The sequence below is a fragment of the Lepisosteus platostomus genome, chromosome 9, assembly GCF_059453375.1.
Source record: "Lepisosteus platostomus isolate fLepPlt1 chromosome 9, fLepPlt1.hap1, whole genome shotgun sequence".
NCBI classification, from domain to species: Eukaryota; Metazoa; Chordata; class Actinopteri; order Semionotiformes; family Lepisosteidae; genus Lepisosteus; species Lepisosteus platostomus.
Genome location: NC_142619.1, coordinates 41,542,383 through 41,566,862, shown reverse-complemented (window position 1 = coordinate 41,566,862; position 24,480 = coordinate 41,542,383). Strand labels below are relative to the sequence as shown.

General features: G+C 33.4%; 1 protein-coding gene across 6 annotated transcripts in view; it reads left to right on the top strand.

The window, feature by feature from the left end:
* The window catches only part of tbc1d22a (TBC1 domain family, member 22a), a 217,078-nt gene that overhangs the window by 101,676 nt on the left and 90,922 nt on the right, over positions 1-24,480 (top strand). For all 6 annotated transcript variants that reach the window (XM_088645042.1, XM_088645041.1, XM_088645038.1 and 3 more), the window contains one exon: positions 17,473-17,548. In XM_088645042.1, coding sequence (XP_088501168.1) covers positions 17,473-17,548 — 76 coding nt within the window. The remainder of the gene's footprint in view (positions 1-17,472; positions 17,549-24,480) is intronic.

The window sequence follows — 24,480 nt, the reverse complement described above, 5'->3', positions numbered from 1 at the left end:
ACTCTAATAGAGGTACCATTTACAATCTGTTATTTCATCATTGCTACTAGTGTCGATTTAAGGGTGATTAAGGTCTTTTAATTTTTGGGTTCAGAAGGTGATTGTTCTGTATCCACCTACAGTTATGCATTGTCAATATACAGGATCAATTTTTTCTTTGCTTTATGATTGGCATATGTATTTGAACTGGAGCAGTGGCCATTCATTAAACCGGTGAGGTAATCTCTAATTTCCCTACTTGATCTGCTGCACTTCTGTGGTGGATGAAGTGGTTCCTCTCCAGCATGTAAAGTGCTTTGGGATCCTTCACAATTCAAAGTGCTCTATATGCTATGCATTATTATTATTAAGTCTTCTGTATGACCAGCTAGACAGTTTTGGATGGGCAAGCAAAGTCCTTTTTATGATGGCCAAACAGAATTTCTCAAAATTAATCAAGCAATCTAATACTGCATCTGATATGGTTGATAATCATTTGCTGTACTATATTCTAATCATATTACTCCCTAATTGCAAAAAATAACTTTTTCTCCTTTTAAACTTTGAATATTGTTAGAGTTAAAAGGTATACCCCTTAGAATATCAATACATGGCACACTGTGTTGAATCTGGGACCATTTGTTTTTAATGTCCACAGTCCGTTTAGGACCCCATTAAGCTTACTGCAAACCGTGGGGACTGTAAAGAGGTACCATTTACAATCTGTTATTTCATCATTGCTACCATTGTCAAACTGCCTTACTCTGATTGCAAAGGCTTGATTTAATGTCATTATCTGAAACTGGGAAAGATGATCTTTTACACAGTCATCCATAATACACATCACATCTGTATGTGATGTTATTTTAATTTCTTAAAGGCCTGAGCCTTATGAATATATGTAAATAGCTTTGTCACTCATTACTAGTTTATACTTATTTTTGTAAAGAAAGATAGGAACCTAAGGTGATGAATCTGAACAAATTCTACATTGGCACAGTACAATTCTGTTTTTCTCTTGGCTTTAGCAAATTATTTTATCAGTGTGAAATGTAATTTCTAGATACATATTTTGTCTATGTGGAAATAAATACAACTTTTTTTTCTTTAGGCAACATCTATTTAAGTGGATGAGTGACATGTACAGTGGCATTTGAATTGAACCTCAAATGGCATAAATAAGCAGGATTTGATGATCTGTAAATTAAAGATCTATAAATAATCAAACAAAGCAAATAAAAATACAAATACCCATTCTTTCATTCAGCAGGTTATTCCAGTTCCACTAATCAAATATTTGACATACCTAAGTACCTCCTACATGTTGTGGTCTTATTTCTACTAGCGTGATAGTATTGAGCTAAGAACTAAGGTGCTTTTTTCTGTTTCATAGAAAAAAGCTTGGGATGTTTGATTGCTCCCATCTTAGAAGAATGTCCTTACTCATTTATCTCAATTCAAAATTTGATAAATGTTATCTTTTCCAAAAGCAAGGTCTACGTTGATAGAGTAAATTCTGGCATTACTGCATGAATATAATTTACTTTTTTTTTTACTGTTCCCAGATGATATTTTAAGGTTAGATGATCTGTTTAAGTAATTTAATCTTATATGTTAGAAAACTGTAAATTAAGACTCAAATTATATTGCTAACAGCAATTTGAGTGCTCTGTTTAACGACATGATGTGGCTGTTTGTATGTGTAGGCCTGTGCTGTATATATTAAAACATTTTTGTTCAGATGGTTATTTGAGAAGAATTTGCATTAGGGTGCTTGTGTTTTGTGTTTTGTGTGAAAAGGTAGACAGCTGCTATTTGACTCCTTTTTCTCAGTGTCAGTTACTGAATTAAGACACCATTTGGTATCTTTCATGAATTTTGATGTCCGTGAAAGTGAATGAAATACTGAACAAGATTTGTTCATGCACAGTACTTAAAACATTTTGCAATAAAATTAATTCAAAATGTTAAGTTGCATTGTTGAAAAAAAGTTGAAGACAAAAGTACAGTAAACATTTTTTCAGAATTGTTTTCTGAAGATATGGAGAAATGTGATTCTTGCTGAGTTTGCTCACTTCTCTGTGCTGCTTTTAAGTATATGAAGAAAGTTAAACCTTTGAGTGAAAATTTAGTCATCAGAATATAGAATGGCAGAATGAAATATTGAGAAAACGTTTACCTTCGTCTGGTTTTCAATTTGCTACTGGTGGCTTAATGATCCCCAAAGAGATTGAATGTCAAACATTCTTTAAGTATAGAGTTGAAATTAAATCTGTGTGTTTTGTGAGTTTAAATTATTTGCTTAGTTGGCAAGTGACAAATGTCAAATGCTGCTAAAGTATACATTGGTATTTGAAAAGGAAGTCCATGTTCAGACTTTAGTGTAGTTTGGTTTCTGCTGGTTTTGGACTTGCATGAACAAATTCCTATTTCCTGTCGTTCTCTGGCATAAGGCAAATAGCTTGGTGTTACTGTGTTCTTTTTGTTACCCAGGAAAGGTGGATAACTTGTTACTGCCGTGTGTGACCATCTGAGAAGCTGTTGTAGATCATTGTCAAAATCTAATTGATCGGATTAAAGGAGCCTTAAAGATGTGTAGTGTGGCCAGCGGACTTGGCTGTAGAGTTAACCCTGTTTTCCGTAGACTCTTCCTTACTGTTGTGTCTGACTCACCATCAGAGTAGGCCTCCTGAACGAAGCAGAATTCTTGCTGCTGCTTCTGGCCCTGCAATACCAGCTGTTATCTGGTGTTGTTTTTGGCCAGTCTCTCTGAGATCACATTTGTTTTGTGTCAGCACAGATTCTGTTGAGATGGTGGTCCGACCTCCACTTAACTTACCAGCCATTATAGTGATAGTGGAGGCATTAATTCCCAATATATCGCCCACCCACTTTGACCATGAGGCTCATTCCCATCTGATTCTCTTTCAAATTTCTTCAACAAATAGGCACAGATACCAGAAGCTGAAAAGAAGAAAATTTGCATTTCTTCACGGGAAATAAATAAAAGGTTTAGAAGTGAAACAAAACCGATCTCTTTGCTAAAGTTGATTAAATCTGTAGTTTTATTTCTTTCGGATCATAATTATGTATTTAAGAAAATGTTCATGTGCGAGACAGAGGCAGATTTGGAAAATGTAAAAGTATTCTTTGTTAGGTTTTTTATGGTGTATTGGAAAATGTCCTTCTTGTTTCTAGGAACAGCTATCACTAGAATTATTTGATACACAATAAACATGTTTTGCAAGAAACATTTTAATTGCCTGTTTGATTTTTGCTTTTGTGATGGTCTGCAAGAATAAGATTGAACGAAAGGATTAGTTTTTCAATCTTGAAGGGTACTGAAGCAAAGTAGTGAAGAATGAATTCCAGCTCCATGTCTCAGTGCACGCATTGGCATTGAAACAAACTGATATTAAAGGGCAGATGGAGTAGAGAGAAAGTAATACTAATGGAGATCAGAGAAAGGTTCTCCAATTGTCTGGAATTCCAATCTTACTTATTTCAGCAAGATTTTATCAATCCACTCAAGATGCAGAACCATTTTTATTTTGTAGTATTTAGGTTATGCTGACATTTTCCTTAATTTTAATATAGTAGATTAATTTTTCATCTTGTTTTTTATATTGTTTAAATTCCAACAAATAATTAGAATGTAACTGCATACAGTTATCTTATATATTTTATTCATATCATACTATCTAGCATTAATTGAATTTATGTGAAAATGCAAAATATAATACATGGGAAAGATATGCCATATAAACAGTTTTGAGAAGTAGGGTAGTGGAAATCTACATGCAGTGGGACGTTCATCATCAGATATCACGTGTATTTGGAACTGGGACTTAAAATGCCTCAGAAAGATTAAGAGTTCTTTTCCTGCACCCTTTTACATTATGCAGTTTGAAGCTCGAGAGGCTGGGTGGTTTGCTGAAGGATCACAAACTAATTAAGGTCATAATGGAGTTCAATGCTGTTAAAATTGTTTATAAATCATTAGGGGGGAAATGCTCTTTCCCTTGTGTCCTAAACATAATTAGCTTGTGCCAAGGTCATGATAATAGAAACACACTTTCCTCTTGTTGAAAGCCAAGTGAATGAGCTAGAGCACATTTCTGATACGTGCATATGTGATGCTTACACATATTTTTAAAATTGTTTCTTGTTATTTGTTCTAAATTGATTAAATTGATTAAAAAATCTAAATCGGAGCATAGGCTTTTAGTTACCGCATTTCACTTGTGTGATAATTTTAACTGCTATATAGTTTGAAGTTCCAGACAGATTGTCTTTCTTTGCGAAGATAGTGTAATGTTCACATTCATTTTGATTCATGCTTCACACTAAACATAGTCTGATATTAAAATAGATATTTAAAATGAAATTATACATGCTTTTAGACAACAGATTTCTGTCATGTATTTAATTTGGATTGAATGGAAAACAGTCATAAAACCTAGGTTATCAAGTTTTGTAGAACTGCTTCAAGTCTGACAGTCTCAACACAGAACAGGAGAGTGTTTTCATATTTCAGCAAATAGACTTTAAAACAGTTATATGGTAGCAGAGGGCCCAAAATATATATTTTCTTTTTATATATTTATATATTTCCTTACATATTCCCATGACATTTCAGTCCAGTTGAGACAGAACTGTTTTTAGAAGAGAATGTCAATCAAGCACTTCAATGCAGCCTTTTAGTGAATGAACATTTTCTGTGAAATACACTTGCACATCATAACATTCATACATCTTCAGTGAAAAGTTGTTGACTTTTGCCTTGGCTGCCTTAAACATGGCTACCTTATTATTGTTTGGCAGCACAGTAGCATGACACCTGATTCTACAGTCTTACTCAAGGGTCCTGGGTTAATTCCAGCCTATGTCTGTTTGCGTGTTTGCATATCCGCACGAGTTTTCTACAGATGCCATAATTTATTTTCCCACCTTCAACTCAGTTTGACTTAATATTCTGTATTCACCCCATCCTTGTAGCTTTGCAGTGGAGTGATGTGCCTTGAGTCCCACCTTGCCACTTAGGCTTCCAGGACAGGCTCTGGCTTTCTGTGACCCCTGAGGCTTTCTGATAATACATGGATGGATTTTAATTACTCAACATACATTCTGATCTTTTTATGCTACCATACTGTACTATACTTTGGTCCTTTACTGAAAGGTTTGTTTTGTTTCCATCATATCAGAGTACTTGTTAAATACTCTTATATTTAAAGACTTGTTGTGCACTCAGACATTCAATGTCTGTACTATAAAGGTTTGTATCTTGACCATATAACTATTTCTGTACTATTCTGCAGTGCACATTATTCCAGTTTAAGTTATTCTGTCTTTCTTAAGTTGTGTGCTTGGAGCTTTTTGTGTCTCAACAATTTTCTTGTCTTTTTTGTCAGTAAATTTACTTGTTCTTTGAGGACACAGGTGTTTTATCTTGAGTAATTTAAATTAGATTATACATCTCTCAAAGTTCACAGTCCCAATATATTCAAAGTTTAGTTGCTGAAGGATCACAAACTAATTAATGTCATAATAGACTGTATCCATGACTGTCTTTGTAAAAAAAAAAAAAAAAGAACCACATTCTGTTTGAATCTTTGGATATTACTGTTTGCATCCCATTCCTTTACATCTGAGTTATTAATTTACTAGATGTAAATTAAAAATATATCAAAATAATACTATGTACTTTCAGATAAATTCAATTTTATGAACTGGTTATATTTTTATATTGAAATACAAATATCAGCTAACCTTTATCTGGGTATAGGAACTTGTCTTACAAAATATGTAATATGAGTTTAATAAGCATTTTATATACTTGCTTGCTTGTGGAATGTTTTTATTGATATTTTGAATGTATGAGATTATGTGCTTCAATTGAGATGTAACTTTATTTCAAATGAAAGTGCAAGCTTTCTTTAACTGTCTACAATTTCCTTGTCTTGCAAAAGGGTGTTTAAAAATGAAGTCTAATTTGTATTGCTTAAAATGGCATGTGCACGTCTTTCAAATGAAGATTTGATAAAGATTCATTGTGTTCAATGAGAAATAAAATTAAATTGAATGAAGTAAAGCAGTTCCACAATTTAATTTGGCAAATAAGTCTTCTCTGATTAAATGGTTTATTGACATACATGCCAGGATGAAAATGTGATAACTTATTGTAGTCTGCGTTTTGAAACAATTTACTGGCAGGGTATTCATCCATTTATTATTTTGTTTGGATTGATTTGAGCTTATACTCTAGCACTAATAAACCCCCAAATGACACTAAGCTTGCTTTGACATGAGTTGGCACTGTCCTTGGAAGCAGCGTACGTCAATGGCAGGTTCCATCTGGAAAACTATTTCAGTGTGTTTGAAGCAATGAATTAGGTTCATTCAGTTGGCGTTTTGCCTATGAATGATTCTGAGAATACTAATAGGGTCTCTGTAACTTGAGTACATCATACAGTTTTTGTTTTAGCTATCTATTTTATATCTAAATCCACTGCTGCAACTGCATCTTTTTTTATCTTGCATCTCGGAAACAGAATGGCTTAGTATTATAGCCTCAGTACCCAGGCAAAATCTGGAAAATGTACAGTATTCGTGCTTGCTTCATTTCTCTATATGAGTGCAAGCTTTTGTCGCAATTGTTGGAATTACCTAAAATGTATACTGTAGGTTGTATTGTAGATGAAAATATTATTTACAATGGAAACCAATAGAGATATAAAGACAGTGAAATGACTTAAGAAATAATGTTTTATCTAAAGAATGACATAACAAAACCCAATTAATGGGACCACATATTGATAATTTAACAATTACTTGTTTTTAAAACTAGTTTTAGCATTTCTCTAAAAATATGTTTGGTTATCATTTTAATTTGTATTTGAAAAGAAATTCTGTTTTGCCTGCATATTCTGCCTGCTTGGTATTATTTATACTTCTTCTTACTACTCAAAAATTAACTTAACTCATACATTGTTAAGGGCTTGCTTTTTTATAATTCTACTCAATATTGAGGGTGATTGCTTGTCATCAGATGTGTGATTTTCAGAACCAAGTAAACTTTTGAACATCACAGCGATAAATAGGATGTTTTATAGGTTCTCATGGAAGATTAAAAATTAATGTAGTTAACCTAGTGGTTGACCTTAAATTGAAAACATTCCAGTTCAGTTTAGGCAGGAACTAATGCATTGCTCACAAAGCTAACATAATTGCATTTTTGTAAAATTTGTTATTGCAAATTTCTGGGATATTGTATTTAATATACAGTATATTGAAGTTTAGACTCTTGTCTTTTTTGTTTTTTTAGAATTGTTTATAATAGCTGAAGGAAATACTACCCCGATTGCATACATGCTCCCTGATATTCTGTTTATTAGGCTATCTCAGTGAGCAAACGCGTGCCAATTATTTTTAATCAGACATTCCTAAGAGGAAAGGTAATGCTGTCACAGTGTGATAGGAAGAACAGAGTTTTTCTGCCTGACTGGTGGTATTTTTGCAGTTATTGACAGGTGTACATTTCAGTTACAGCCCACTGATCTTCTCAATCTGCTGGCTGAATAAGATGCGTGTCTTTCAGGTTTTCTCATTCTCGGTTTCCCCATAGGAATACCAGCTATCAAGCTGTTTAAAGCACACAAAAAACTGTTAAGTGATCTGAAGGAGGTTGTTTACAGAAAAAGTAATCTTAACAAAATGCTGAAGAATGAGTGTAGGAGGGAGAATTAATATCTTATTGTCTTTGACATTGGCTTTTAGACATTTTAAAGATAAACATACAGCTTGTTGCACCATCAATAAGATAAGGAAAGTAAACTGAATTATCACTGATCATAGAAACCACAGTGACACCATGAGGGGGAGAGACACAATTAAAATTAATTTATTTTGAAAACTATGTATATAATTAAACATAGGTTATATATTTAATTTAATTTGTCCCCTGGTTTCCAGGTATACATTGATTTACAGTATCTACTACACTAGAATCTGGCAAATTTGAAAAGATGATGAGTCTGCATTAAGACAATATTATATTAACTGTAGGAAGTGAGCTTTTATTCTGTACTATTACTATTAGAGATAGAGAAGAAAATAAAATTTAAACTGCATTATAATTACATCAGAAGTGTTGCAAAATAAGAGGAGGACATTGAGTAGCTTAACAGTTAAGTAAATCTAAAATGTTGCCGTTTTTGGGCTCAGCCACTTGGTTATAAAACCTCTTCTATGTACCCACAACTCTGTGCAAAGAAGCATTTCATTGTATGAATTCCCTTTATGTTTCCAATTGGGACCCTATGTCCTTGGTTTGCTACTAGTGTGAAATGGGTTGACTCTGTACTCCTTAGGATTATATATACTTGAATTAAATCTACTTTCAATCTCTTTTGTTCTAGACTGAAGAGATTTAGCTGCCTTAACCTGGTCATATATGACAATCCTCTGGGACTAGGAATATTTTTTGCTCTTCTTTTAAGTCTTCTTAAAATTCCATTATTTTTTATACACTTAAGCATGGTACTTTATTCCTTTTTTTACATCCCTACATTGCCCTACTTATGACATAAAATCCAAATAAGAATCCATTTTCTGTTTGTTGACCAGTTCTTGAGCCATGTACATACATTATTTTGGGCTTCAGTAGCCTTTTATGTGAGAAACCATTTGCATCTAATACTCAACTGCATTGTTTCTTATTTCATAAACACGTCTTGGAGCAAAGCCACAAAGTCTTCTAATATGATCTGACAAAAGCAGTTTTTTTAAAACCTTTGAATAATTTTGAATGACAAAATATAACTTACTACAGTAATTAATTTTTCTGTATTTTACAATACAGTAATTACATGGAAAATTAAATGTTGATTTCTAAAGAACGTAGTATGTATAAATGTGAATATTACTTAACATTTACTTGTGTAGTTCTTAGATAATGTTCATTAAAAAAATGCATCTTCAATGGAAAGCTAAAGTAGTAAAAGAAACAGGATGTGCAGTATACAGTATAGGCATACAACAAATGCAGCTTATAAAATCAGTAAAGAATTTAGTAACTGGTCAAATATAACTTATCAGAGGAATTTATTGAGCTGGGAGATGAAAGAAAATGTAAAAGAAAGAAGCTAATACATTGCTTTGGCAGTGGAGCCTCCTTCAGGTGTGTGGGAGATGGAAGGGGGGAACAGCAAAGAAAAGAGAATGTGAGAATGGATACAGGAGGTGTGAAACATAATCCAAATAAAACTGGGAGATGAATTCCACTGAGAATGTGAAAGGCTGAATCTACAAATGAATGGAGATATTTAGAAAGAAATTAGTCAATCAATAAGAGCTGAGGGAATGTGTGAACTTAGCCTAAGGATAGTTGTGGCTTCTGTTATCTTTCTGGACTAAGAGTCCTTGAATCCCTGTGAAAGAATGCTGTAAGAAAGGTCAGTGTGATGATGACTGGTAGAGGTAGAATTGAAAACTATTGGCTTGAAGCGATCTTTGATCCTCACAGCTCTGATGTTTCCTCAAATAGTTGGCAAGTCTTCTTCCTGTTTTGCCAGTGCAAATAAAAAGGGTACTTGCTCCAAGAGATGTGATAAATGAGATATTTGTCCAACAATAATGCTTTATTAGTGATCTCAAAATGGACATGGAGGGCCTATGTCTATATGTGTCTCTGGATAAAGAGTTTTATAAAGAAAAGGAACATAAGCTGTAAGGTTCTTATTTTTTTTTAATTGCCTTGTTATCAGGAAGTATATCCTGAACTAAAAAGCTAACACAATGTCTTAATCATTGAAACTCATGCTCCCTCTACTGTTCCTCTCATTAGACATACTGTAGTATTGCATAGCATTAAACACTGGTAACAACTAGCGGGGGAAAAGACTCTGAGTTGTCCTAGGCAGCTTATGTAATTGCTGCTCAGTCATTCAGTGATCTGGATATGCCTAGCAAGCACACTAGCCCACCCAACCACTGTACCTGAATTGTATTTTATATTTTACATACAGCAAGTATAGTCACTGTCATTCTTAAAAGTACAATAAAATTCACTAATTAGTTTGGAGAATGAAACAAAGTATATATTGTGAAATAAGTGTCTTCATTCACAGTTTTGTCTCCCTGATTAAAATTGGGAAATATAGAGAAATCCTGACCCTCAGTTCAAAATAGCGAGTAGGTAATTTCTCAAATTCCTGACACGGCAGAATTTGTGGAGCTGATTAATGTGTTTTAAGTGTCTAGTGTATACCTAGCCAAATTTGTTACGATAATATTTATGGTTTACTGCCTGTTCTTGAACATATTACTTGAGGTTTGATATGAGGAGGTGAAGCAGGGAGTTTTTATCATAACCAACTTTGATGCACAATAGTTTAGCATGGGAAATGCTTTAAACAAAACCCAAGGAAGGAGGAAATCATTAAGACAAGATATGAATTAGCAGTTAAGTCAAAGGATTTCAATAGTTTTACATAACATTTGAACAAAATAAAATTTGCACTCCATAGCAGATGTTTTTGAGTCAAGAGCAACATATTAATGGTATTGTATCAATCCAGAATACACTTGTGTATATAATGTATTATTACCTGATTTCAGAACTTAGGCTTTAATTAAATGTGGAGTTTCGCATTTCCTTATGAGCAGCTTTAGCAATGTAAATGTAATTATGAAAACAAACTTCTGGGAGGTCTTAATACATGGTACAGGCAGCTTCTGTATTGTTAAAATGTTGTAATACAATATGAAAAAAGCAGACTGATGTGTGAAAAGACGTGCCACAACAACAGACCTATATTAAGATGTGTAAAACTTTAGTAAATATATTATTAAAATGTTAGCTCATTATTAAATCTTTTTTCCTTCCTAAGATTATTTCCTTACATTAAGGAAAATTATAAAATGTTATACTTTCAGAGTTTTATTTACTCAATGTGCCATGAACTTACAGTAAAACATAGATAACAGTGCTTTTCTAACTACTTCATCTCAAATAACAGTAGTATTCAATGGAAGATATCCTGCTTTCTTCAGAACAAATAACTGTCAGCCTTACATAATCATGTTAAAATTTACAGAGATGAAAGAGAAGGTGACAGTGCTACTAATAATAATACCATTGAAACACATATTCTTCATAATACAGTAATTCAATTTTTTTTTACCTAAAATGTCTGTAATTCACTTTTGATCTGCTACATAAATTGAAGTTATCTTTTGTTTCTTCATTACATGAAATTTGGAAATCCTAGTCTAGATTATAACATGTCAACTGATATTCATCCCATTTCGCTTTGTACCTCATGGGAGGAACTGAAGGCAAACTCTGTGGTCCCTGGAGCTAATGTCAGGAGGACAACAAACTGACAAAGGACACATTGATCTCAACACAGTCCTGCAGGTGCCCATTAGGGTTTAGGAATCTATAATTTGGTGCATGAACTGTCCTCTTCCTGTCAGTTCTCCCCTACCTCAGCTTGGCACTCAGTTATTCCTGTGGCTACTGCTGGGAGCTCCCTGTGTAAATGAGCGTGTACATGTTCAGCTGCTCATGGTAGTTTTTTGGTAGCTCAGTTAAATGAAAGTGTGTTTTGTTTCATCTTGATTCGTACAAGTTTATTCAAAAAGTGTGTGAGAACGCTTCATGTTTTATTAAGGGTAATGTTTTCATGAACTTTCCCTAACCATGGAGGATATCCTTGAACACAGTGTGTAAAGTAAGCAAGCTGTGTCATCTGCCTGCAGTTGACTCTGGTTGACCTATCCTTAACTTTGTACATGCTCTGAAGCAGTAAAGAAATGTTCAGTTGTATGGATTTGTTTTAATTTGAAATTGAATCAAAGAATTTAGATACAAAAACAGCCCATGTAGGTTTATCAAAATTGATACTGTTACCAAAAAATGGTGTAAAAAACTTTTTTGCATGCAAAAAAATGTGGAATAATTTATGAATGGGCGGAAATATTATTAAGTTTATGCACAATGGTAGAGCTGAGGTGTTCTTCTTTATAGAAACTAGCATTATAAGATGATTATTTATTGCCAGGTACAGTATTTCTATGAAGCCAGTAAGCATACTGGATATTCCTCTATTCCAATTAAAAAGAAGCAGAAACCAATATAGCACAGAATCATATTTCCCAAGACAATTCTGTTACTTAATGATTGTGCATGTGTTCTCTTGGTACACAAACTAGATGTTTATTTGCATTTATGAAGTATATGTTACCCAATTCTAAACTCTGTCATACACTCAGGCATTGTGTTTCACTCTGCTAAGTGATTAAATTCCACTCCGGCACCCTTTAGGAATATTTTAGTACATATAATACATATTTGAATGGATGCCTTTGCCCAGAATGGCAAAGACCTCTTAATTCTGTCATGCAGTTCAGCTTTTGATTCAGTTCATTCTACTGTATATGCCCAAGACATTATTTCTTGGCACACATCCCAGACCTTCTTCTTGTTTGCAGCATATGAAAATAAGATGGGGGAGGATCTGTTTCTGCTCTCAGTGCATGTCTGTCATTTCTATTCTACTAGTGTGTGTGATCTAAGATTTCCCAAGCTTTTTAAACAGAACTCCTTATTTGGCTTTTTCTCTAAAACAATGTTATTAAATTAGCTTTTTATATGAATTATATAGTTTTATTTCTGTTTGTGTATTATTTATTATATCACTTAACAAAAGACAAGATAGAAATAATTATATGAAAATGTCTTAAAGTACATATTTCCAATATCCAAGCATGACATCACAGAAGTAAGACTGTATTGTTGTCTGGTCTCACTTTTGTGATCCATTTCTCCTACAGCATGACACACCACTGTAACACAACAGTTTCCCTTAGTACTATACAACACCAGCTTCATTGGATGCTTTTGTGGTCATCCCAGCATTGAAACCAGCATCACTGCCAGGCTTAACTGCACTAGTGTGTGTAGTGTTTGTTTCCATGCATGTACTGTACACATGGGGTACCTTCTGTAATGTATTTTCAGACTCACTTCTGGAAGGATCTCTAATATCTGTTTGTTGATCACAAACACACAACAAGTTAGTCTGTAAATTGTGTAATGATGAATTCCATATTATATGTTTTCATGTGTTATGTTAATGCTTTATATTTTTCTGCTTAACTGTGATATCTAAGTTAATGATATTATTGATATAATATTAACTACAGTAACATGATGGTTTCCAAATTGAACCTAGTCTTTCTTGCAATGTAAGTGTAATTCAAATTATTTATAAAAAACAAATAATACTGTCACAGACCTTCCTTGTTATGGAAATAGTTGCCCTTTCATATCAGTGTTTTCATATTTTGTATTTTGTAAGAAGTTTGTATTTAGGCTTTCATTAGGATAGTTACAAATGAGAGGGAGGTATTTGAATCTTGCCTATTTGGTAGTTAGATGTTTATCGGTCAAAATCTCATTCAGCCATTTAAAAATGCCTGACTGTTGTGTTTAACAACATGGTTTGTAGCTTGATCCATCCTCCCACAACCCTAAAAAAGGTCAAGTTTTTCTCGATTTCAAATGCATTTCCATATTAAGTGAATACCACATACAGTACCTCTTGTGTCCTCTAGTTGGTGATTCATTGTTCATTCTGAAGAAGTCCACTTTATTTGTCAATACATTTATGGATTTTGAATACTTGCCTCATAGTCTTCTTTATTCGGTATTTAAAAAGTTGTGTTTTGTCAGCCTGACAGTGTAGGACTTTCCCTTTAGCCTAATATTGTAACTAGTTAATTTTCTGTGGACAGATTGTAGAGCAACATTTTTTCCTATGACGTGACCAAATTCTTCCTGATATTCCAAATGAGTCCTCACTAGGCCTTTGTTATGATACTTTCTCTTTCATTTTTGTTAGGTTTTCTTAAATATTATTTGGTGTATTTTACATTGAAATTAATGAACATCTGAAGCATGTCACTGCTTGATACTTAAACCTGTACCCTAGATTTATTCTTGAAATTATCTTTTTATCACCACACTTTCCTTTTATTTTAATGGCTATGTTAGCATTTTGGTTTAAAATACAGAAGTATTAAGTTAAAGTAACAAGTAATGTGTGTTTTTGCCCCCTGACATTTTGACAAAAAATTGAATATGAATTTGGAACAACAATTAATGACCAAGTGTCTTGACACTGGGCTTTGATTAAAGAGTGAACAACTCTTTGCTGAAATACATTCCATTCCTCTCATCGTCTTGTTGATGAAGGAAGGCTGGCAATTTTTAAATCATGGTGACATTTTTTATTTTTAAAATTCATACTTTATGGAATAAATGATTACTTCTATGACCATGTGGGTTTTGTACTGTAATTTTATCCTTAATCATTTTTGGCTTTTATAATTATATTGGAAAGATATGTGTATGCCCTTATACCCCCACTCTTCCATACAGGTGCATATCTATACATCTCTATGAAAGATATAGAGACGGAGGACATTGCTTTAGACCTTTGATCCTGGCAGTTAGATATATTTTTGTTTAATTTCTTAGTCTAGTCTTCTAATGTTGTATTACAAAATCCATTTATCATTTGTATTATGAGCTGCCTTACAGTTCAGAAAAGCCTGTTCCAGGGGGATAGTAAACAAAAGATCCCCTAACATTTCACGCTGTACAGACTGACATGGCAATGAGCTGAATAAATAAAAAGAATAGATAATTGTCTAACCTAGGAAATACTGGACTGGATACCAAGAGAGAAAAGTGGCCATGGAGAATACTTATACGATAGCCATTAACACCTTTACATTGACTTGATGAATGAAAATTACAGCTTTGCCAGATTAAGGTGGATAATCATGGTAGATGAAGATAGATGTTCTAGAAAGAATTTTTTGGAGGATCATCATTCGACAGTAGTTATTATAAAAAGAATGTGTTGTGTAGATATAATGATCAGCTGAGATGAGCATTAGGATTATACCTGTATTTTCCACTTTGAATGCCTTCTTAGAATTCTTCAAACAAGTCACAAGATGCCACAGGAAACTCTTTATAACCTGTAACATATAAAAAGAGTCAGCAGGTCAATAATTAATTACCTCTACTTACCATTAATTAATGTTTATTAAAACTAGTCAGATTGTTTGCAAACAATTATTGTGTTAGTACATATTTGAATATGAATGACTTATGTGTCTGTGTGGTATGATTTGTAAGACCTAGGCTATTGTACCACCCAGAGTACTGCTGTCACAGGTGAAGGCATTACATTATTAATGCACTAAATTTCTTGCACAATAAATATATATGGGAAAAAAACTCTTGTGACTGTAAAATAGATTAAATTATTACCAACTACTTAGCAACTAAGACTTCAATTTTAATGTTGTTTTTTGACTTCTTGCAGGTTATATTGCTACAGTATACAGTATATTGTATGAAAAGAGTACACAGACTAGGCTCCAATGACAGTGACGATGAACGTATGTGAGGATACATGCACTTCTGAGGTGCTGTCGAGCTGAACTGTTGTATATTATATTCCAGTGGACATCCTGAGTTAGTGATCACCATAATACCCTTGAGCATCCTTCACTCATCTTGTATAAATTTCCAGTCTCGCATACATCAAACTACTCGGCAGGCTGTACTTGAAATGATCTTTGTGAACATCCCACTCAATCTCTTTTTGGATCGTTGGCTATTTGATTTTTCTCAATTGTGGATTAATTGCTGTGAAATATGAATGGGGATCCAGCAGTATTGTTTATCAATATCAGTGTCTGATGCTTTGTGTTAAGGAGTTTAACATTATAATCCATCATTGTTGGTTCATATTGCAGTCTTAAACATTTTTAGTTAATAAGCTCATAATTTAATGTTTTCCTTTTGCCTGCACTCAGAACTCAACAAATCTCTGACACACCATGCTGTAGAAATCTGTCATTCTTGCTGGATTTGTTAGTGGGTTTTCTTATCATAGAAGGGCAAACTGCATTTAGATGGGCTGCCCAGGACAGTTTTCCTTAAATGCATGGTAGTGTCCTGCTTCCACAGGGAGGTTAATAAAGTCCATTTTAACAGCTGGTTGGAACCAATATAAAATGAGATAGCTGACTTTCCCAAGGTTACACACTCAGTGAAGATGAAGTGTTTTTTTTTTTAAATTTGATTTATCCAGTCTTTTACAGCCTTATTAATGTTCATAATATGTGTCATTGGTACAGCATAAACAGGTCAGCCTGCATTTAAAAAGCATGTATTAGTAAAATAGGCATCTTATACTTTTAATAAAGCATCTCACACATTTGTGTTAAATAATTTAAAAGCAAAAGATGAGTGTGCTGTTAATTGTTAGAATATTTTAAAAGCAACAGACGTAGTACATGTGAACATAGAATCCTTAATGTTGGTTGTGAAATCGTGTTAACTGGAAGAAAAAAAAAGCAAATAAAGTAAAACGGATGGATTCTTGTAAATATTCAGATCTTGTGTTATCAATTTTTTTCTTTACTTTAAACATTGTGAAGGTAATTTATATACAGATATCGCTTTACTGCACCATTTTTCAAGGTTTTGTGTCAAGAAGAAACTGTTGGTATCTCCAGTACTTCTAAATTTTGAAGTCTTCATACAAATAATTGTGTGTTCTAGAAATAACAGCTTTACCCTGCCTTAAAATGTGAGAATTTGTTGTATTGCTTCTCCTCAGAGTCTACCTCGCTACCTGTACTGTACGTAATGAAAGTCATGTAGCCAGCTTTCTTCATTATCTTGTGCCAGATGTGCGCTATACAGCCCTCAGCCTTGTTTTCCACTGTGTTGTTCTTCATGCTTTTGCAGATGCATGTTTTAGGGTTTGTCGTTACTGGCTCGATTTGTTTTCTTCTTCTGGCTTAAAGTAAATGTTTCTTTCTCCAAATCTGTGGGGAAACAAAGCCATCACTCAGCAAAAAAATGTAAAGATGGAGACTATTAGAAAACAGATTAATGTGATCTCAGAAAGAGACTAATGTAATATCAGAAAAGTAGACCTTTGGTACAATTGGCAATATCAAAATAAGTAGAAAATTCTGGAACATATTAATGTAAGACAATTATTCAAAGTAAATACTCCTCATGAAAGTTCTAAAGAAAGAAAAATATTATGTTGTAACATTTGTTGTGGCATCTATTTATATGAAAATACAAAGATTACACCCATGCATGAGAACTAACAGTGATCAACACTGTCAACAAGGAAACTGATGTTCAAATTAAACATCAGTTATTGATATTGTATCTCTCAAAAGTATTAAACCAGCTATATTTCATAAATGAAAATACTGCAAGTACATGGAAAAAATTAGAACCTTAAGACTGTTGTGTTTAAGATTCTTTATGTATTAATATAGCTGATTACATTTTAGAAAATAGTATAATAATCATCTCTGTTGGATTGAAGGACTCAAAGCTGAAAATGGTGAACGTAATTTTTCTCTGTTTAATTTTCCAAGGACAACTATACCTTTGCCCAGCCTGGAATTCAGAGGAAAGTGAAAGCTTTGGAAGAACTTGTTAGCCGGATCGATGGTGAGTCTTAAAAGTCAATTCTTACTCTAAGTGGAGCTGAAGAACTTTGTGTCGAGAGTGTTTAGTAAAAACCTTTGCAAGTAATCTAGCCAATATCAGCACAACCAACCACCATGACAGGCTAGTACGGCCTTTCTCAGATGATGTGTCATCCTCAATCAACTCTGCAGTGTTGTGGCCTTTGCAAGTTCACTGTTGTGTATCATTTAAAGGAAACCTACTAGAGCATGAGCCAGTTTCATTACTTTTTATTAAGGCAATATAATCAAAATTCAATGGCAATTTCTTTGCTGCAGAGTAATGGCCAAGCACAAGAGGCAGCCAGCATTCAGTTTGCATTAAACACAATGATTGTTTTAATTCTTAGGGAAGTCACAATGGTTGTTTATGGGGGGGGGTTTCAGGATCATACAGCTATGAAAATAGTTACATGTCATGTTTTCAGTGTTCAATTGAATTAATTACTGGCTTCAATTATAGTATCTTTCATATGGATGATAAACAGTGAAAATTGAACAACTGGTTTAAGATTAAGATTTCACACATGTACAAAAGGATTTGTGTGGACATTTTTACAATTTATCCTGAAAACATTTCTTCCATGAAATGCAGACGGTGATTTGAATTTCATGGTTTACTAAAATTAAATTTAAGAGCTATCTTAAACCTTTCTACACAGATTATAGTGATGGTTTATGAAAAACTAACTGATCATTAACTAAGCATCAATTCATGAATTAACATCAAAGGCCTTTATTAAAATAATATAAATTAAATGTACCTGCATACACGGCCATGTAAGTAAACTAAAGTAATTGTACCGGGATAAAAGTCATAAATATCTTAAGACTTTCCTAAAGAAAAAATAATACTTGTATTAAAGGGGAACTGCAACATCGTTTTAAATGAGGTTAGAAAGAATCAGCATTGATGAGTGTATTTCAAACCCCAATAAATGTAAAACATACACAGTAATTTGTTAAACCTCCAATTTACAACAAATAAACAAAACAAAATTTGCAGGTATGAGTAGTGCCATATTCTGCAATTCAGAACGAGGCAATAAAACGTCCAGTGAGGTGTTGTGGCCCTATGACATTGTGAAGAATCAGGCTTGTGAAAACATGTTTTGCCAACAAATATTCCGTGTTAACTGTGCATGCAGATCATGTTGGAAACGTTCTGCGGAGAAATGCTTATTGCACAACCTGTCCTTATTCACTCTTACATCGCATTACAATCATTCCAGTGAGCCGCTTCGCTCGCCCATGACAAATCCAGGAGTTTGCAACAACATGATGACTTACAGTACTTTTACAAAGTTCAAGATTTTGGTAATTTTATTTTCAATTATGTCAATTAATTTGTTTTGTTACAGAGATTTATTTATTAAACGGTCTGAGAAATTGGGACTGCAGTTCCCCTTTAAAGAGATAGTAAAGCCTTTATATCCAATACATTACAGTGACATCAATTATTGTTGGCTGAATTCTGGTATATAGAGTCACTCATGTTAAATAAATTCACCTTTGAATGTGAGAAAATGCTAAAAGGTAGGAACTGTTTTTTTCAATTCAACTAATCACAGACATTTCTGTGTAACTACTGTATGATGGCCCTGATATGAGTGGGGCCGAGCTTGAATGATAACAACATAAAGTTGAGTGCTATGTTCTAGTGTTGTAATAGACTTGTATTTTTTTTTAGTGAATACAGTTCCTATAAGGTTCTTGTGCAATAAGCAGTAATACAATGGAATGATAAGACTCACTTTATTTTAATACTAATAGAAAAATCTAAAACATTAGAGGTAGGTTTAAAAAAATGCCTCAGCATGCATCATTTAAATGCAACATTGAACACATCAGTTTATTTATATATATGCATATATATTGGGGAATGTGCTTATATTTTTCATTATCTACTTTAATGTGGTTGTTTTTTCTGTTTCATTCCTATTAGTCCTCTTACCAAAATTCAATATACTTTGACTTGCCGTGCAACTGTTAGGATGAATTAAAAAAGTCTGCAGTAAAAGAGCTGATCCTGAGGCTTTTGTTTAATTTCTTTGGTAGATAGTGGTAGTTTAATATTACTGGATACTTTAAGCAGTAACACTTGGGGAGAATGCAGAAGTATATTTTGGTTTTCTTTATTTCTCAGTGTAGTACTGTAGAATTCATGAGCTGACTGACTTTCAGTCAGAAAGCGTACATTGTCAATCCAGCCAGCTCTATGAAACTGATATAAAGAAAATGGTAATCAGCATATCAGATGTTTGCTAATTGTAAAGTATTCCGCACTGATGAATGATATAGTTATTATGCACATGATCAGTTTATAGATAAGTTGAAACTATAAGAGACTGACATATAATATCATAAGTACACAATGTTAAAAGTAATGATGGTTCATTTTCATATTAATGCAAAAGATAAGTTATGTTAACAAAAAACACCAAAATGTGGTCCTGATCAATTTCTGTATCTATGAAAAAGTATAATTTCTTCTTGTTCTTGGACATAATGGCACTAATGGGATGATTACATAATTATTCTGTAGATCTGTTTCTGGGTTAGGTAGTTCAGTTAAAACTCAAGTTTTATTGCAAATTTATTTGCAGTAGGAAAGAAGCGTCTTAAAATATGTGAATCTTTCCCTCCAGGTTTCCTAGCAGCTTATATGTTTTCTGTCACTTGCTGAGCATTCAGCATTCTCATGCTTTAAGTACAGTACAGTAGTCACAGCTGGGGTTTCCAACCAGACAACAAATGTAAAAATGTTCTAGTAAGACTTCTGGATCATTAACTAACCAAGTGAGCATTTTACTTGTTCAGTATCAGCATGGGATACCTTTGGAGGCCACTTAGGTGCTTGAAGGGAATGGAAACAAACCTGAATACTCAATAAACAAAATGCATTTTGTTTTGTTCTTGCCTATATTTTTCTCAAGAGTCAAATGTTTCATTTTTCTCTGTGAAAACTTGTGCAAAACGCTCTGGTTCTAGTGAATGGCTGAAATCCTGTGTAGTAAAAAAAAGCCTACAGATGTTCAACATTTGGCTGTTTTCATGCCTGACTAAATCTTCATTTATCAGCTAATTGAAGCAGATCTGGCAATTATGTTAGTGTTTCAGTTGCCTTGTAGTAGAAGCTAAAGCTTGTACCATGGTCTTGCAATACATTACAGATTTATTTGCAGGTAACAGAAAAACATTTAATCCAGATTTTAACAGTTTACGTCTACCAGATAGGTCAGAATAAGTTCAAATAAAATAGGTCACATTTCAATTAGGGGATTTATATTTATGTGTGGGACAGTGCAAAGAAATATGATCATATCTCTCTGATAACTCTCACCTTTATTTAATAAATGTGTTTTGTCATTATTTAGTTTTAATTGTGCTATGGGTCTTTAGTAATTCAGTAGGTAAAAATGTGTCTCAGAAATGCATCTATTATTTAAGTGACATTAATTAATTATTAACCACGTTAATGTGGATGTTTTTTATTATAAGGAAGACTGCAGCATTATGTACTGAATATATATTTGTGAAAAAAAATGCTGCCAAGTACCATTCTTGCATAAAGGGGATTCTTCCCCTTCAGTATATTTGCTTTTCTTGCTAAGAAGTTGTTTCTTTCTTATTTTCCTTTATGCTTCATTGTGTCATATCCTGATTGTGCTCTGCAGCCTCTTCTAAAACTAACAGATGGGAATAGCTCTGGCTTTAAGGGGAACATACTGTATGCCGTCTCCAGAGAGTTAATGGAGCAAGGTTGAAATATTTTTATCCCTGCAGCTAGTTCTATGGGCTGCGAAGGAAATGTCTTGGTGGTTTCCCTTTTTATCTTTGTTAAATGTTCCCTTTGAAACTTTCACTTGCAAAATAGAGTTTGTTGAATAGTAGTTATTTTTAAACCACTCAGCAGTATAGTTTATTACCTTTGAGACTTCATCTGTGCAATGGATTACTTTACTATTATATTATATATATATATCCTAGGATATATATATATATCCTCTTCTTAGGACTAGAATATTGTGCAAAGACAGATTTAATCCAATAGTATTTACATTTAGTTTAATACTTTTTACATCTTACCCTGTGATTAAAGAAGTATTGAAGTTTTGAACAGTGTTTTTGGTTTTCCAAAACTCTGTGATTTTTTTAACCTTTTTATCCTTCAGTATAACAGATAGTATATCACTGAAGAAATTCATTTATTTTGCGTATCCGGAGTTGCACTCTGAGTTCCTCAATCGTGTGGGCTTCTAATGGTATAAACATTTTTTTTTCTTTGATGGACTTCTCTGATCTTTACAATATGGTGCTTTTCCTGTCAGAAGATGTGAAGGACCTTGTTTTTCAAGTGGGGTCCCAGGACTCCAGTGTAACATGACAGTATTACCCTGGAGGTAGCTACAAATTATAACATATGTCAGGCAAAGTGAGTGAAACATTGTAAGAAATTGTTTGCCCTTCCAAAATCCATGTTTTTGGAGTTAAAAATTTTACCCCTGGGACCTTTGCTTACAAATTACAAAAAAATGGAGTAAGATCAAGTGCATACAGTAAGTGTAAACCTTGTACATTGCAGCTTGCTAAAGTTGACGATTAGGTAAATGCTAGTTTTGACTCTTGTGATATATATATAATATTTGACAAAAATGTCATTTTTTCTCTTTATATTTATAAGAAATATGTCCTTGTACACTTGGCTTTAACAACTAGATTAGGGAGGACAGGTAGCTAAGTAAAAAATGTAATTGTTTCCTGCACTCATTTCTGTGCATATTTGCCTGGATACTGTATGTGAATACATCGAAGTTCATTCCTCAATGTTGCTTGCTTGTACCATTATAAACATCTGGGTACTTCTGTCACTTCTCTTTTGAATGGTTAACTCACCTTGGATAGAGGTTTACAGTAGCAGATAGAAGTCTTGGCCTTTAACACGCTAATATCACCCAGAGCCATCTCGCTGTTTGACAAATAACTATCAGACTAAAGTGAGTTTCAATCAGGATGACCCAGGTTGAATTTTCAGCAAAATTCCATCAGTTCACTTTATTTAACTTATAGATAATAAAAGTGTTGTCAGACTTGAAGCCGCCTTTGTCTTACAGGGCTAACCTGCAAGATTTAATGTCTTTGGGTGTGAAACCTGAAGCTATTAACCATATGCTTTAGAACCATTCCACTTTCCAGATGAAATGTAATCCTTGTGTTATATTCCTTCCTATGAGATTATTGACCTAAAGAGGTCAGCATTTAGTCTTGGAAGAGGGCTATGAATGTTTTATAAGAGACCTTCTTTAGCAGTAATAGGAGGCAGTTCCTCAGCTATAGCTGTTGGAGCAGTAACCAGCAAAAAGCCTTAGACCAAAAAAAATAATTTAAATCTACTGGTGTTCTGTTTATCAAATGACATGGACTTCACATAGAAAGTGAATTATGAAAATTTATCAGGGACCCAGATTATCTGTAGTTTCTAGATCTAGAGAATATTTTTGCTTTACTGCCATTAATATATAATCCAATAATCTGTCTTCTCTTTCATTATTGTTACTACTAGAGTTCTAGTGAACTTTTGTAATTTCTTGAAGTAGTTACCATCAATGTTGCTTAATTGCATTGGATTCTAACACAGTCTGCTAGTATGAAAAGGTTTTAAAACCTTTTTACTTCTGGTCGACATATTACACTATGTTTTTTTTTTAATGAATGTGCGTATAGTCTATTCCTTTTCATTTCTGTTTTGTTTATGCTGTATTTTAATACCATGTGTTTTTGTACTTATGTTGCAGAATAAATGTCATCTCAAAAGTACTTTATAAAGCATGTGCTAATGCTGATCCTTGCTCATCAGCATTTATAGATTTGAAATTTCTCACCCTTATTTAATATCCGATAGTAACAAACAGACTTAAACATAAAATTATACTCTCTCTAACTACTTTACTATTCGGTAAGTCATGCTACATTTCTTTGTTACACATATCAGCATGTGTTGATTTTGAACTATGATGTGCTTATTTTAATATTGTCAACTTATAATAGTTTAAGTTGAGCCTTAAAGAAGGTGTTCTGAAACATTTGGAGACATTGGGTTTTAAGGATTTTATATCTAAGTTTTTGGAATGAAGAAGATTATTAAAAATGCTTTAAAATGTGTTTTGGAGTAACCTAATTCAGTAAAAAGATGCATCATACTTTTACAACACTTGCTGACACTTAATATTAACATCTGGATCACATATAAAGATGTATGTCTTAAGAGATGTGTTTTTGACTGGTGCAGATTGTTATTTATTGTATACATGTTTAACTAGCAATTGACATAAAATTTAAATCATTGATTTTATTTGTTATTAGCCTTGAGGAAAGCTGGGGAAAAAGCCCATAATTCTTATCCACTTATCTGCTGGTATTATGCTGATTGTGTGGGTCTCTGAATAAAGAATGTTGTATTTGGCTGTTTAAACTTGTACAACAGAATATAAAGCTTGCAAGCGTGCTCTTTTAAGCTTTCTAAGACATTGTCAGCGGTTATTCTTGTCATAATTATCTTTGTGATTCCAGTCACTTTTCAGGTCACTCAAAAGTCCAAGGCACGTCCACGGTATGTATTAGATTTTAAGGAATGTTTTGTTTCTCCTAAAAGTATCATATTGCTTTTTAATTGGTATTTTGAAAACTTTTCTCTCACTTCTAGTCACTTACAACTATGGTTCTGGCGAAAATCTCTTTTGACCTCAAAACCTTTGAATATCTTGGTTTTCAAAATAAAGGCTGGTTACAAACATGTCATTGTAGATGTAGCAGATGTCATGCAATGCCACTTCTGTCATCTTATTGATTTTCTTTCTCTTATTCTGTTTCAATTCAGTGCCAGATGCATTGCATCAAAGTTGACTTAGTATTGTG